Genomic DNA, 16204 nt, shown 5'->3' on the forward strand with positions numbered 1-16204 from the left:
TGACAGGGAAGACACCTCTGATCATCAGTCCATTATCTGTGTCCTCTTAACCCCCCATCTTTTACTCTTTCTGCAGGAAACGCAGGCTCAGAGTTTAAAAAATCTGCTCATCTTTCTTGAACGTTTTGACTATTTTCTGCTTTTTTTTATTGGACCTTAAACCCTTTTTTACGGAGTGCTTGAACGCACCGCTGAAGCAGTTTCCATTTGAATTGTTCTGCTGATCTGGATCAGGATGGAGCTGAAGGATTTCTGTCTGACGGACGACTGTCGCTTCATCAGCACACAGTGGTGAGAAACCGTCTGTTTGAAAACTTTATTTAAACGTACAGAAATACAGAAATATGTGTTTAGATGTTTGTTTTATAGATTTGTTTACCCTTTATTAAAACCAGGAGGGAGTTGTGATCACGAACAGCAAAAATAAAATGTCAAAGTAAAGTACAAACATCTCAAAATCAACTTTACAATTCTGAAAAACATTTGAATGAACATTTATTGCTAAATGAAAGTGCACAACATTTTGAGGACTTTCAGAATAAAAGCATTTTATTTTGAGATTCTTCATCTCCATCCTCTGTTTGCTCTCACCCTTCCTCCTCAGCTTCATGGACTGCTCTTCCTCCTCCTCTTCCTCCTCGTTCTGCCTCACTGATGAAGCTCCGTCTCCAACCTCCTTCCTCCTCTCCTCCCCCCAGAGCCCCTCTCTCCGCCTGGACACCATGCCCTCTCTCAGCCCCTCTCACCGGGCCTCCTCCTCCTCTTCCTCCTCCTCCTCTTCCTCCTCGTTCTGCTGTGCTTCAGGGTTCCCCTCCAGCAGCGGAGGCCTGGCGTTGTCCGAGGCCTCCGTGTGTTTCTCAGTGTCGCAGACGGACTCGTTTTCAGCACAGGTGAAGATCTTTTTTATTTCATTTGAATCGTTTTAAACTCAAAACAACCAAGAGATGCAAATACAAACTTAAAGTGACGAACAGGTGCACAAAAACCCTCCAAACCCTCTTAAAGAGACTCTAAATTAGGTTTAAGGGGCCAGAAAAACTTACGCAGACATACTAAAGCCGACATAAAAGGACAACAGAAAGACTCAAAATAACAAGAAGGAGCTCAAAGAGTCACTGAGTATCAAAAGGTCGACCAAGGAAGCACAAAACCAAAGAGACACAAGAATACTCAAAACCAAAGAGACACGCTTAAACTGATGACTAAAAAGACTTTAAGGAAATTCAAAATGATCACTTGTTTTAGTGATCATTTAGAATTTCTAAAATCGAAGCCTCGAAATGAGAGAAGCAGAAAAACTACTTTTACGGTCATCAAGAAACAGGTAAGAAAGCTAATGCTATGCTAACGGAGTGCTGATGACACATCGCCAAATCCTGAACAAAGATTCTCTCTCTTTTTGATCCATTTCTATAAAAACCTGTCTGAAAATGAGCTGATCAGATTTTGGCCACTTTATGATGTCATAACGATGTGTTGTCTTGTGTAACCATTAGCCAATCACCAACCAAGGTAACCCCCCCCCCCCCCTTATCACCTGAATCTCCTCCTAGAGCACCATTGAGTTCTTTGTAACCAAATGTCTCTCAGAGGGGCGTGGGGAGGGGCTCCTTCTTTTCATCTAAAGTAACAGACAGAGAATCAGCACTTTGGAAACAGGGCTGAAACAGAGGGGATTATGGGTAATGCTGAAATGATCTGTTTGGCGTTTCAGCCAATCAGAGACAGGCTCTGGATATATCTGAGACCTGTGAGATATTGATGACAACAGTAGAACAGGGGACCTTTAAGCTTAATTCTTTTTGCAGAAGTGCAGATGTTGAGCATTGGCCTCCTCTTCACAGGTGGACTCCATCCTGAGGGGGGACTTCCTGCCTCAGGGGGCCCCGGGGCCTCGGAGGCTTTGTCTGGTCTGTGGAGACCGAGCCTCCGGGTTCCACTACGGCGTCGCATCCTGTGAAGCCTGCAAGGCCTTCTTCAAGAGGAGCGTGCAAGGTGAGGGGAAAGGAGAAGTACTCTGATCTTGTACTTGAGTAAAAGTAGAAGTACTCAGATCTTGTACTTGAGTAAAAGTAGAAGTACTCAGATCTTGTACTTGAGTAAAAGTAGAAGTACCAGAGTGTAGGAATACTCTATTTCAGTAAAAGTCCTGCATTCAAAATGTTCCTCAAGTGAAAGTAGAAAAGTATTCTCATCAAAATATAGTGAAAGTACCAAAAGGATAACATACCATATCAATAGTGCATTGATTAGTGTGTGAAGCAGCGAGAACACACACCAGCTGCAGCAGGACTCAGACCAGAGCAACAGAAACCCATTGATTGGTGATTGATTAGTCGTGTCTGATTGATTCTTTAATCTGTGTGTGTGTTTAAACCATAGACTGTATATATAAACATATATATACAAACACATATATAAACACATGCATGCGAGCAAAGAGGCACATTTCCGGAAAGTTTCCATGGGAAGTTAAGCTGGGAATTTTGGAAATATTCGATGCAAAATTAAACAAAAAACATGACATTTCAACAGATTTTAAAAATGGTTTTATTTAGAACAGAACAAGTTTTAATTATTTTATTGAACAATTGTTTGTTTCATTGAAGAACAAAAACAGGAATGTTGAGTTCAATATTACTCAACCCCCCCAACCCCACTCATTAAAAATGAACAGAAATGCACCCCCCATCCACAAATCCCCACAAAGTCCCATTCAAAATGTTAAATGAAAAGAGCCCTCCTCCCACCACAAAGTCCCATAGTGTGATCCAGTCTTCTCGAAATCATCTGTGCATGTGATGGAGGAATGCACAGTGCCTGTAGGGGGCGTGGTCTCTATAGCCATGCAGTAAGCAGTGTGCTATAGCATGGATATTCAAGTGTACTTGAATGCCATCTGTTTGTTTTAGTCAAGATTATGCTAAAATATACTTTCCCCAACTATATTTAAGTTCCCTTTGAAAAGCCAACCTCCAATTTAGAAAATTCCCAGTTTATTCCCATGGAAAGTTTCCATCTTTCAAAATTCCCGTAATTTTGCAATCCTAATCCTAACCTCCAGCTGTTCCTCTAAATCAGGGGGGTCAAACTCAATTTCATCACGGGCCACATCAGCATAATGGTTGCACTCAAAGGGCCGGTTGTAACTTTAAGACTATACTAAAATACATATATAAATATTTAATATATATAAAATAATGTATTATATTACATGATTGCCTCTGCATTGGATTATTATTGGATAGGGTAATAACTTCATGATTAACTACGACAGAAAGCAGAAGTCTAGGGCAAATAATTGCAAGTCTCTTCAGTGAGAATGTCACAAAATGATTTTAAAAGAAAAGCCATATTCTGGAAAAACAAGAACAAGTGACATTTTGAAGAAAAAATTACATTTTGAAGAAAAAAAATCTAATTCTGAGAAAAAAGTAAAATGTGAGATGTATTGTGGGACATTTAGTTTATGGACAACATGCAAGTAGCATGTAACCGTATAATGAACATATTATATTCTTTGCAAGCTCTTGTGGGGACACAGAAAATGAAGTCGCGGGCCGGATTTGGCCCCCGGGCCTTGAGTTTGACACCCCTGCTCTAAATGAAAAGATGAACCCGAAACATGTGATGTACTTCCTGTGCAGAGGCATGTATTTTCTCAGGATGTGATCATGCTTCATTTAATACAACTGACGGGTTCAATGTACTCAAATGTCGCCTTAAAGCAGCCAGTCTATGAGAAAACAAACACACACATGTATAACTATTGGTATTTTGAAATATGAAAACCTTTCATATTTTCATAGTTGACGAGACCCTCACATCTGTTCGTAAAGGCCAGCTCCTCAAACACACGGAAAAAACTGAAAAGTTGACTTTTATTAAATGTATTATGTCAACAAATGTCACATAACTGTATTAGGTTAGTTTAAAGCGTTAATATTAAGTTGAACCTGAAGTCAACATTTCAGTTTTTCAGTGCACTTGTTAAAGTTATGATGAAAACGTTGTGTTGTCAGCTGTGTCACGGAGAGAGGATGTGATGTCGTTTGACTTCCTGTTTGTTGTTGCCTAGGTAACATTGAGTACAGCTGCCCGGTGGCGAGCGAGTGTGAGATCACGAAGCGCCGCAGGAAGGCGTGTCAGGCGTGCCGCTTCCAGAAGTGTCTGCAGGCCGGCATGATGAGGGAGGGTACGTTCAGCTCCCATGAGCCTTTGCAGCGACTTCAAGAGTCTGATAGGAGTGAGAGGGCTCAGTTTCAACGCTCGCAGAGACGAAACAACTAAAAGGAGGCATTCAATTACTATAAAGAGACAGAAAACAACTTCTAAGAGACAGAAAACAACTTCTAAGAGACAGAAAACAACGACGAAGAGACAGAACATGATTACGAAGAGACAGAAAAGGACAAAATACAAAAAAAAGGCATTAAAAGACTAATTAGGTCATTTTGAGTTGTACAAATACAACTCAAAATGACCTCAAAGACATTCATCATGACTTCAGGGAATCAAAGAGTTAGGAGGAGTGACAATAAGAGATGCACATTGACCATAAAGTGACAAAACAATTTGCAAACATTCTAGAAAAAAAAGGAATTACAGCAAAGACCTAACGTCGTAAGAGAGATACTTTTTGTCGCCAAGAAAAGTTATAGCTGATTTGTAGTCATTCTATATTTCATTCGGCTGCAGAGACTCAGATCGTGGTGTTTCTGTCCGGTAGAAAAGCTTTAACAGTGGAGAGAGGAAAGGCGGAGGTAGAGGAAGCTGATGAAGCTGAAAGGTAACCCCCCCCGGGTCTGTGTTTCAGGTGTTCGGATGGACAGAGTGAGAGGAGGGCGTCAGAAATACAAAAGACCGACGGAGAGCGGAGTCACTTTTTACTGCAGAGCCCCCATCAGCCCCCCTGCCAGCTGCCGTGAGTTCACACAACATGGAGTCCGTCTGTTTATAAAGGTCTCCTATCATGCAAAATGCACTTTGTCTTCTCTACATCACTATGTGTCCCCGGTGTGCCCCCAGTGTGTCCCGGTGTGTGTCCGGTGTGTCCCCGGTGTGTGTCCGGTGTGTCAGGAGACTCACAAAGTGTCAGGAAATAAAACCCTCTCTCTTTTCCGCCGCACTAAAACGAGGGAACAACGGAGCTGATCCCGATCTGCGTCCGATATGATGTAATATCTGAAATGTGGGCGGGCTTTACACCCACGGGCCAATCAGAAACGTTGCTGTCAGAGACAATGAGACATGTTTTGGACGTAATATGGTCTGTGTTTACATTAGCATGCTAACACTCAGAGCTAACCTGCACTGGAGAGAGTGTGTGTGAAGAAGCAGGAAATCAAAAGGAAGTCACCTGGTGGTAAACCTGAGAGAGAGAAAGAGTTTGAGCTCCATCCTGTCTCAGAGAGAATCCTTGATGTGGTTTGGAACATGATATGGAGTTTCATCACAGCAGCATTTGCTGACTATCTGCTGGGAAATTCTGCAGGCATTAGCTCCGCCCCCTCTTTTTTTAAGAGGGATGTCTAAAATGCATGATCTGTTTGGTATTTTGAGCAAAACACATCATAGACATATTTTGATATATCTGAGAACTCTAATATATGCCTAAACAAAGCATGATAGGAGAAAACGTGTTTCATTAATGATCACATGTTCCTTTATAAATCAGGAAACAAGGTGATTTCCCACCTGCTGCTGACAGAACCCGCCCCCCTGTCCGCCACTCAGGACGAGTCGACCAATGAGAGCAGCCTGAGCACCGTGCTGACCCTCTGTGACCTCCTGAACCGCCAGCTGCTGCTCCTGATTGGCTGGGCCAAACAGATCCCAGGTCAGTCACCTTTCACACTGAAGAAGATCGTTTTAATTACTTCAACACGTTAATACAGTATGTCGTGATCATCCTTTTTTGGTCTGTTTTTTTACTTAATTTGACTGTCGTTCTTTTTTCGACTGTCGTTATTTTTAACTTTTTTCTAATGTCTTCTTTCCCACTTTTTTCGACGGTTACGGACTTGTCATCTTTTTCACTTTTTCTCAACATTTCTGTTTATTTTCCACTTTTTTTTTACGTCCAGACTCACCTGTTCTGTCTCTCAGGTTTCGCCGCGCTCTCATTGGTCGACCAGATGCTGCTGCTGCAGAGCGGTTGGATGGAGGCGCTGCTGGTGGGCGTGGCCTGGCGGTCGCAGGGGGAGGAACTTGTGTTCGCCGAGAACCTGCGATTGGACGAGGCTCAGTGTCGAGCCGCGGGATTGGCCGATCTCTACGAGGCGCTGCGACACTTGAGCGCCAAATATCAGGCGATGAATATGAGCCCTGAGGAGGCGGTGATGCTGAAGGCCATGGCCCTCGCTAACACTGGTACACACACACACACACACACAACACACACACACACACACACACACACACACACACACACACACACACACACACACACACACACACACACACATAGACACACACAAACACACACACACACATAATCACAACATTTTATATATGATACGAGATATTTTCTGATAAATCGTGAAACTTTCTATGAAGTACACCATTTTTATTTAGAATTAGAAGAAGTTTTCTTCTAATTACGAAATAATTTCATGAAAATATATTTTTCTAGCAATTGCAATAGCATATCTTACAATTTCCAAACCTTTTTAATTTAAGCTTTTTTTTTAATAACATAGTCTTGTATTGGAATTACAAATATTTGTTATTACAATCGTCTGGAGCATGAACGCAACGCTCTGATCCGCCATTGTTGTAGTTGTTGGCGAAACGCATCAGCAATGACGCTGGGTGAGCAGGAGAGGTGGGGAGAGGCGGGGCTATGGCGTCATCGATTCAGGAAATGATCGTATAGGGCGTACACACGGAGCCGCAAGCGTTTCGTCTCCAGACTTACCCACTTTGGCAGCCGGTTTCAAAGTGTATCGGTTTCGGGCTGCGAAGCCGCGGCTCCGTTTCGGCCTCGTGTGGACGAAGCGTCTATCGCAGTGACCATCAACTGGCAAATCTGGCACGCCAGACATTCTCATCCGGCACGCGCTGTGGCGCTGGCGGAGTGGTTAGTGCGTTCGCCCCTCACTCCATTTATTTTTACAATGACTCGTGAGTAATGTGCAGTACCGGAGTCCAACAGAGAGGCAGCAGCTGCGGGACAGTAGACTGCGTCCCTGCTCTGAAGAAGAAGTGATCCTTCGTTAGCGTGAAGAGTCTGCTTTATGCGCTCCGCAATAGCCCCCGCTACGAGGCTCCTGCGACTTGAAATTACATGAGCGTGCTCCACTAGCACCCCCCCCCCCCCAGTCCGTCCGTCAACAACTATAAAATTCAGGGCTATAAAAATAATAATCGCTGGCCCCCGAAAGCGTCTCTAGGAATCATTTTGGCCCTGAGACAAATGTAGTTGGTGATCCCTGCTCTCTACGATAAGAACTTTAACGGATATAACTGATATCGTCTCCGTGTGGACGGGGCCTCATACAGCACTTTTCAACACAAGGCAATTCAAAGTGCTTTACAAAAATGAAAGACATTAAGAGCATAAAACACACATTAGAAACATCAGCAAAGATAATAAAACATGAATATCAGTTACAGTTCGGTGTGAGATGTTTAAAAGCAGCGGCAAAAAGAAAAGTCTTCAGCCTGGATTTAGAAGTCGTCAGAGTTGCAGCGGACCGGCAGGTTTCTGGGAGTTTGTTCCAGATATTTGGAAATACCCCTCACCAGATTCTCACATTCCTCTAACTCTAGTCTTCCCGTTAAATTATAGTTCTTTTGACACTTTTCTACCCTTTTTCTCAGTCTTTCTGGTGTGATCCGTGCCATCCCTCCCCCGGTGCCCCTGAGCCTGACACAGACACATGAATACTGATATTGATTTAAAATTAGAGAGGATAAGTTTTGGGGGGAGGGGGTCTGAGCGTATTGATCCAGAGGAGTGTTTCTGATATTGATCAGAGGCTGGGAGCTGAAGCAGCGCAGTATTGATTAGCCCCAATAACTTTTGGGGGGAGTGACATTTGGTGTTTTCTAATTCTGGTGTAAACGGTTTAAATATCGGTTCTTTGTTGGCAGGATTACGGAAATACTACGATCCCAATTCATATGAAACGTAATGAAAGTGTGTATAAAAAAAACGTTTGATCTAATACATGCATTAATTAAAAGTGTTGTTAACAATGCGATATCTGGGGTCTGTACACTCCAAGTGCCCCTTCTAGTTCATTTCATTACTTGGACAATTATGATTTAGTTTTTGTTTCTTTTGTGTATTTAAGTGCATATGAGGTACTTTACATGTGTATTTTTACCATGTCACACGACCCGCTACAGAGCTACACGTCAGAGTGAAATACTGTATTATTACTGCATTAATATGACAGTTTGCATGTGTTGCCTTGTGATTTTACTCATGAGGATTTCCATATTAAAAGTGCAACAAAACGTCATATTTTATAATTTTTTTCATATAAATGAATCATTGTTTGTCGCCCGTAATCCGACAATTATTTACAAAACGTTCTGGTTTAAAGACAAACATCATTACATACCAAAAATCAGTCTGTAGTTTAATTAAAAGAGTACATTATCTTTACATTAAATATATATCCAATGTCCTCCTTAAAGCACTGGCTGCTCAGTTTAGATGTATTAAAACAAAAGGAGGAAACATTGCATTTGTACGGGACTATTTTCAGCGGCGGATGAATCCTCATTTGATGCTCTAGTGATTTATTTTTGGACAACAATGGAAGGATTTAGCTCAAAATAGGAAACCCTTTTTTAAATAGAGTTGTTGTTGATGCTGTGTTTTAACAGCTGATCAATATCACTGCATTGCACACTCCTGTTGAAGCAGTGCATGCTGGGACACTTCCAGCTGAAGTCTGGTCAGTCTCCCACTGTCTGAGCCTCGGGTCAATAACGTTTATTGATAGACTCGGTTCTGGATCTATAAACTGTTAGCTGTGTGTGTGTGTGTGTGTGTGTGTGTGTGTGTGTGTGTGTGTGTGTGTGTGTGTGTGTGTGTGTGTGTGTGTGTGTGTGTGTGTGTGTGTGTGTGTGTGTGTGTGTGTGTGTGTGTGTGTGTGTGTGTGTGTGTGTGTGTGTGTGTGTGTGTGTGTGTGTGTGTGTGTGTGTGTGTGTGTGTGTGTGTGTGTGTGTGTGTGTGTGTGTGTGTGTGTGTGTGTGTGTGTGTGTGTGTGTGTGTGTGTGTGTGTTCAGCCTGATGTGTCTTAGTCTTTTTTTCTCAGTCCATTAAATGTCCGAATATCAATATTTCATACAATAGAGGAGGATGCATGCGTGAGTGTGTGTGTATATAAACACCCACAGGCTGACCTTGACCTTTCTTTGGTTTCCCACTTGACCGTCTAGTGACCTGTGATTAACACAGACTCTTTTTTTGAAATGCAGGTCCTGAAACACTGTAGCCTACTACAAAATGTTATAAAACACCTTAACCTCAAATATATTAAACATAACTACAAAATAACTTAAAGGGCAGTCAAAACCTTTTAACTTAGTGTTTAGTCTACCATCAGTACACACTCAAAGTAACATGTCAGTAAATTGGACTATTTGAAAAGCTGGAATCTGTGGAAGCCCATTTCTGCCTTTAATATAGAGAGATGCATATAGCAGACTATAGGGGGGGGGGGGGGCAGGGGGTACCTTATATGCAGCTTTAAAGGTTACCTAGTATGCTAAATCCTCTTCTTCATGTCTCTTCTACATCAACATGTGTCCCCTCTTCTTCATGTCTCTTCTACATCAACATGTGTCCCCTCTTCTTCATGTCCCCTCTTCTTCATGTCTCTTCTACATCAACATGTGTCCCCTCTTCTTCATGTCTCTCTACATCAACATGTGTCCCCTCTTCTTCATGTCTCTCTACATCAACATGTGTCCCCTCTTCTCCATGTCTCTTCTACATCAACATGTGTCCCCTCTTCTTCACGTCAGAGAGAGAATCTTCGTTCCTGAAACTTTCAGTCTCTTTCCACAGAGGGGACACATGTTGATGTAGAAGAGACATGAAGAAGAGGGGACACATGTTGATGTAGAAGAGACATGAAGAAGAGGGGACACATGTTGATGTAGAAGAGACATGAAGAAGAGGGGACACATGTTGATGTAGAAGAGACATGGAGAAGAGGGGACACATGTTGATGTAGAAGAGACAGGAAGAAGAGGGGACACATGTTGATGTAGAAGAGACATGAAGAAGAGGGGACACATGTTGATGTAGAAGAGACATGAAGAAGAGGGTACACATGTTGATGTAGAAGAGACATGAAGAAGAGGGGACACATGTTGATGTGGAAGAGACATGAAGAAGAGGGGACACATGTTGATGTAGAAGAGACATGGAGAAGAGGGGGACACATGTTGATGTAGAAGAGACATGGAGAAGAGGGGACACATGTTGATGTAGAAGAGACATGAAGAAGAGGGGACACATGTTGATGTAGAAGAGACATGAAGAAGAGGGGACACATGCTGATGTAGAAGAGACATGGAGAAGAGGGGACACATGTTGATGTAGAAGAGACATGGAGAAGAGGGGACACATGTTGATGTAGAAGAGACATGAAGAAGAGGGGACACATGTTGATGTAGAAGAGACATGAAGAAGAGGGGACACATGTTGATGTAGAAGAGACATGAAGAAGAGGGGACACATGTTGATGTAGAAGAGACATGAAGAAGAGGATTTTAAATAATAGGTGACCTTTAAACGATATGGAAATATGCCTTGAAATCTCCGTCCATGCTATTCTGTATATTTGATATTGTGTATATAACTAAAGTCCCCCCCCCCCCCTCTCAGACGCGGACCCTCTGGACCCCTCCTCGCTGCAGCGGCTGCAGGACGGCCTGCAGGGGGCACTGCAGGAGCTCCAGGCCTCCAGGGTGGGGGGGCCGCGGGGGGGCCGGCTGCTGATGAGCCTCCCCCTCCTCAGACAGACCGCTGACCGGGCCGTCAGGAACCTGCTGAGGATACACCGGGAGCAAAGAGTACCGCTACACAGACTGCTGCTGGAGATGATGCTGTAGACACCTTCATCATCATCTTCATCATTGCATGTAATTGAAGTATCATTTCTCAACCAAGGATCCAATGGACAGAATAAAGTGCTTTAGTTTATCCTAATTCTTCCCTGTTACTCAAGTACAATTTTATGCAAAAATATACTTATACTTATACTCAAGTACAAGTTCTGAGTACTTTTACTTTTACTCAAGTACAAGTTCTGAGTACTTCTACTTTTACTCAAGTACAAGTTCTGAGTACTTCTACTTTTACTCAAGTACAAGTTCTGAGTACTTCTACTTCTACTCTAGTACAATATCTGAGTACTTCTACTCAAGTACAAGTTCTGAGTACTTCTACTTTTACTCAAGTACAAGATCTGAGTACTTCTACTTTTACTCAAGTACAAGATCTGAGTACTTCTACTTTTACTCAAGAACAAGTTCTGAGTACTTCTACTTTTACTCAAGTACAAGATCTGAGTACTTCTACTTTCACTCAAGAACAAGTTCTGAGTACTTCTACTTTTACTCAAGTACAAGTTCTGAGTACTTCTACTCTAGTACAATATCTGAGTACTTCTACTCAAGTACAAGTTCTGAGTACTTCTACTTTTACTCAAGTACAAGATCTGAGTACTTCTACTTTTACTCAAGTACGAGATCTGAGTACTTCTACTTTCACTCAAGAACAAGTTCTGAGTACTTCTACTTTTACTCAAGTACAAGTTCTGAGTACTTCTACTCAAGTACAAGACCTGAGTACTTCTACTTTTACTCAAGTACAAGATCTGAGTACTTCTACTCTTACTCAAGTACAAGATCTGAGTACTTCTACCTATGTGTATACTTATCAAAGTAGAAATAGTTGTTGTCTTAGATGTAAACATGACGAGCTGAGAAACCTGGACCATTTATTTTTGTAATAAAAAATATATTTTATTAATATAAAGATATTTTTAAATGAACTGTGAACTTGTTTGTCTCTGAAACGTTTTAAGGTCATAAAGTTTCCTGTTGTTCAGAGACGTTTAAAGAATAGCTGGTCACTAGTTGATTAAAAGGTTTTATGAGTCAATTATTTTATTGTTTTTAATACAAAGTCGGTTATAAAAAACACGGTTATACAAACGATCCATCGTATCAAACGCAAATACTTACAGTGTCTCTACATTCACTAGGAGCCGTTTCATAAAGTTTACATGAAGAGCCACAGATGCTGCATTCACAGGCCGTAGGAAATATGGGAATCCAAAAGGAGAAGTAAATTAAGTGTGGAATGTTTTGTATAAGCAGTGAAAATTAATGACATTAATAAAAACAAATATTCACAACCTTTCCCAGGACAGATGAAACATTACAAATGATGGGTGTTTGTTGGAGCTGCAACTAACGATTCTTCTTCTTAAAGGTCCCCTATTTTCTTCTTCTTCTTCATCAATATCTCACAGGTCTCAGATATATCCAGAGCCTGTCTCTGATTGGCTGAAACATCAAACAGATCATTGCAGCATTACCCATAATCCCCTCTGTTTCAGCTCTGTTTCCAAAGTGCTGATTCTCTGTCTGTTACTTTAGATGAAAACAAGGAGCCCCTCCCCACGCCCCTCTGAGAGACATTTGGTTACAAAGAACTCAATGGTGTAGAAGAGACATGGAGAAGTGGATTTTGCATAATAGGTGACGTTTAAAGTGTTCAGTAAAAGCCAATATATATTTGATTAAATCAGTAATGTCTGAGTTATTGTGTTGATTCTTGTTACGGATCTTTTTTGTATTACTTTATCAACTGCTGGGTAGTATAATCTGTTATAATGTCATTTATGAGATTAATATGTTTTCTTTTAAAAAGAAAGTGTGTGAAGTGAAGTAAAAAGTAACATTTCGATGAAGCCGTAAATAGAAAATACAACAAAATGGTGCTTCAACAAAATGATGGTATAAATAATCACTAACCCAAACACGCAAAATGTGAAAAATACAATTCAGCAAATATACAATTATAACGTTTTCAATATTACTTTAAAGTATAATTATTTCCCCAAAAACAAAGTTATTTCCAGCAAATTATCAGTAAAATATGGAGTAAAAAAAAGTTATACAGACATTTTAATTTTTTAGATATCAGAAATTAATTTGGCAGCACTGATGGTGAATTAGAGAACAAAAGCTGAGAGCTGATTGGCTGTGACGGTGAGGCGTTCAGGCTCAGGCTGAAGACTACGTGATTTTGAGTATCAGTGTGAATTTAGTCAGGACAAAAAACTAACTTTTTTAGCTTTTGTGTTTTAATAGATACAAAAAGCTCCCAGATAGAAAAGATTTGCTGACAAACAAAATATGAAAAGCTGATGTTAAAGTGATGTTAATATGACGTGTTAGTATCATAAACGTTTGTTTAACACAAAGATTATTTACTGCAATAATCCAGAACCACAGGGAGGAATCCCATTGGACCAGGGAGATGCTGCCTTCAGGGTCCAACACAGGAATACGACATCCCAGCAGCTCTTTAATGATGAGGGCAGCTGTAGTGGAGACTTTCCGCCGTTTGAAATAGTTCTGTTTTCCTGCTGTTTCTTCTCCTCCTGACATCCAGTACATTAGTTAGACCTAAACTATAGCAACAAAGGATCAGTCTGACAGCCAATCAGAAGCTGGTTTCATTCATGTGTGGTTTGGGACTGGTGGGGGGTCCGGCGTTGGCAGGGGGGGTGTCAGAACTCTCTGTTGATGCCGGTGTTTCATCCGGAGACATTTCATCGCCACGTCTTGGGGAGGCGGGCGCTTGGGAACGGGTTGGGCTCATAGTGGGGTGGGGGGCGGGGCTTGTAGGCGGAGTGGGCGTGGTCTTGCGATGCGGCGAAGAAGAAGGTGATGAAGAGGAAGGCGTCAAGGACAACAATGACGATGAAGAAGGCGTTCCTGGCGTTCCTGGGGAGTTTCGTGCTCCGGGCGACACAGAGAAGGTGGTCGGCGTCCTGAGGCCAAACCTCGCCTCGAGTTCTGTGCACACGGCTAAGCTCCGCCTCCCGCCCTCTGGCCCAAACCCAGAAACCCCCGCCGCCTCGGAGCCTTTCGCCAACTCCTGGCAACGCTCCACGAAACTGCCTCGCCGCATCGACCCCCCCCACTCCCGCTGCCTGGGGGGCCGTGGGCTGGAGTTGTAGGCGGGGATAGCGAGGGGCTGTTGTTGTGGTTGTTGTTGTTGTGGAGCTCCTGAGGAGGCGGAGTCTCGAGGGGCGGGTTTACAGAGAGGCACAGGGGGCGGGGCTTGTCGAGGGAGACTGCCGCACAGAGAGGCAGAGGAACCAGAAGCTGCGCCTCCTCTGTGACCCCCCGCTGAAGGAGAGAGGAGGCGCTCCATCCGGAGGACGTCTCCGATCTGAGAGTACAGGCTACGGGGACAGGAAGAGGTTAATAATACATCAGGAGCTACGTTAAAAAACATTATAAAGATTTGGAGGAATCGGCAAATCAGTAACTATTTCATCAAATATACTGCTATATTTTTTACATGTGTCGTATTGTCGTATTAATATTCTGTACAACTGTAAAGTCCACTGAGACAGATGTAACATTTGTGATATTGGGCTATATAAATAAACACTGATTGATTGATTGATTGATTGATTGATTGACATTTATTATATTTGTATTGTATTTTTTATTTATGATGAACACATTTATAAATACATGTTTTTTACGGTAATTTGTCAGATTGTTATTTCCTTTTTTTGTATATTTATATGTCTTGTAAACATGTTTAATTTAATAACAGTGTTTCCAATAGTTGAATACTATTTCTATATCTGCTCTTATTTCTCTAACTGAAAACGGAGACAGTATACATGTAAAAAAGTACAAAATACATTACTTTATGTCCATATAAGAATGAGAACACCTCTTAAAAATACTGTATAAAATGTGTAGGTGTGATAAACTCCAGTCCCTTTAAAACATGGCGTGTGTTGTCACTGTACCTGCAGGTGGAGGCCCGGGGCGTGCTGTCAGGTGTTCGGGTCAGCGCCAAGTCACACTGGTCCAACAGCTCCAGAAGCTCCTCCTCTGTGGGCCCGCCCAGCGCTGAGGGACAGCCAATCAGAGAGCTCACATTACGACAAATCACACGGCTTACATCACTCACACAGAGCTCCCATCTATCAGCGACCAATCACAGAGCTCACATCTATCAATGACCAATCACAGATCTCACATCACTCACCGACAAATCACAGAGCTCACATCTATCAATGACCAATCACAGAGCACATATCACATATCACTTACTGACCAATCACAGAGCTTGCATCACTCACACAGAGCTCACATCTATCAGCAACCAATCACAGAGCTCACATCACTCACCGACCAATCACAGAGCTCACATCACTCACCGACTAATTACAGAGCTCAGATCCATCACTGACCAATCACAGAGCTCACATCACTCATCGACTAATCACATAACTCACTGACCAATGAGGGATATCACATCACTCACGGACCAATCACAGAGCTCACATCCCTCACTGACCAATCACAGAGCTCATATCTATCAGAGCATTTTTTAAGGTTTTCTCTTAAAATGCACAAAAACACAGCTAAAATCATAAAGAAATGTAGAGGAAAACATTTCCTAAATGAAGCACGAGGATTACAGCTAGTTAATTAAAACACCTGTCCTCTGTCCTGATATCAGATCAACAGAATTCATTTTAAATCCTGATTAAAACACTGATGATCTGAGCAGATTTGTTCCACATTGAAAACAAAGATTGTTAGTTTAAATCAGGGGTGTCCAAACTACGGCCCGGGGGCCAAATGCGGCCTGCGGACCATTTGAATCGGCCCTCAGCAAATTCAACAAGTATAATGGAGTATGGCCCACAAATGAAACTTGTGCTGGTCTTATATTCATAAATATAAATGTATACATGTATTACACCAAAAAAAAGTCAAAAGTGATGCATTAAGTATTCATGTGTTAATAAGATCACTTTTCAGATAAATTCAGTCAATTAAAGTTGGAAACATTTTCTAACAAATCTTAGTTGATAAGAAAAAAGCCAAATGACTTATTTACATAACAAGCTTGAAATACACCTTCATATTTCTCCTTATTATTATAATTATCACTCTGAGG

The 16204-nt window shown here is 41.9% G+C and overlaps 2 protein-coding genes across 2 annotated transcripts in view; one reads left to right on the top strand and one right to left on the bottom strand.

Annotated features, from left to right (window-relative positions):
- The first annotated feature begins 235 nt into the window (after positions 1–235).
- On the top strand, positions 236–11192 carry esrrd (estrogen-related receptor delta). Its single transcript, XM_034235895.1, has 8 exons — positions 236–291; positions 605–890; positions 1845–1995; positions 4079–4195; positions 4817–4924; positions 5678–5839; positions 6109–6372; positions 10856–11192. The coding sequence occupies exons 1-8, from the start codon at positions 236–238 to the stop codon at positions 11080–11082; spliced, it is 1371 nt and encodes a 456-aa protein (XP_034091786.1). The 3' UTR covers positions 11083–11192.
- Positions 11193–12123: 931 nt separating this feature from the next.
- The window catches only part of shkbp1 (SH3KBP1 binding protein 1), a gene marked incomplete at its 5' end in the record, with an annotated part of 24740 nt that continues 20659 nt past the window's right edge, over positions 12124–16204 (bottom strand). The window contains 2 exon segments of the mRNA XM_034235907.1: positions 12124–14456; positions 15042–15144. Of these exon segments, the coding sequence (XP_034091798.1) occupies positions 13709–14456; positions 15042–15144 (851 nt within the window).

This window comes from Gymnodraco acuticeps, unplaced genomic scaffold (genome assembly GCF_902827175.1).
Source record: "Gymnodraco acuticeps unplaced genomic scaffold, fGymAcu1.1, whole genome shotgun sequence".
In the NCBI taxonomy this organism is placed as follows: Eukaryota; Metazoa; Chordata; class Actinopteri; order Perciformes; family Bathydraconidae; genus Gymnodraco; species Gymnodraco acuticeps.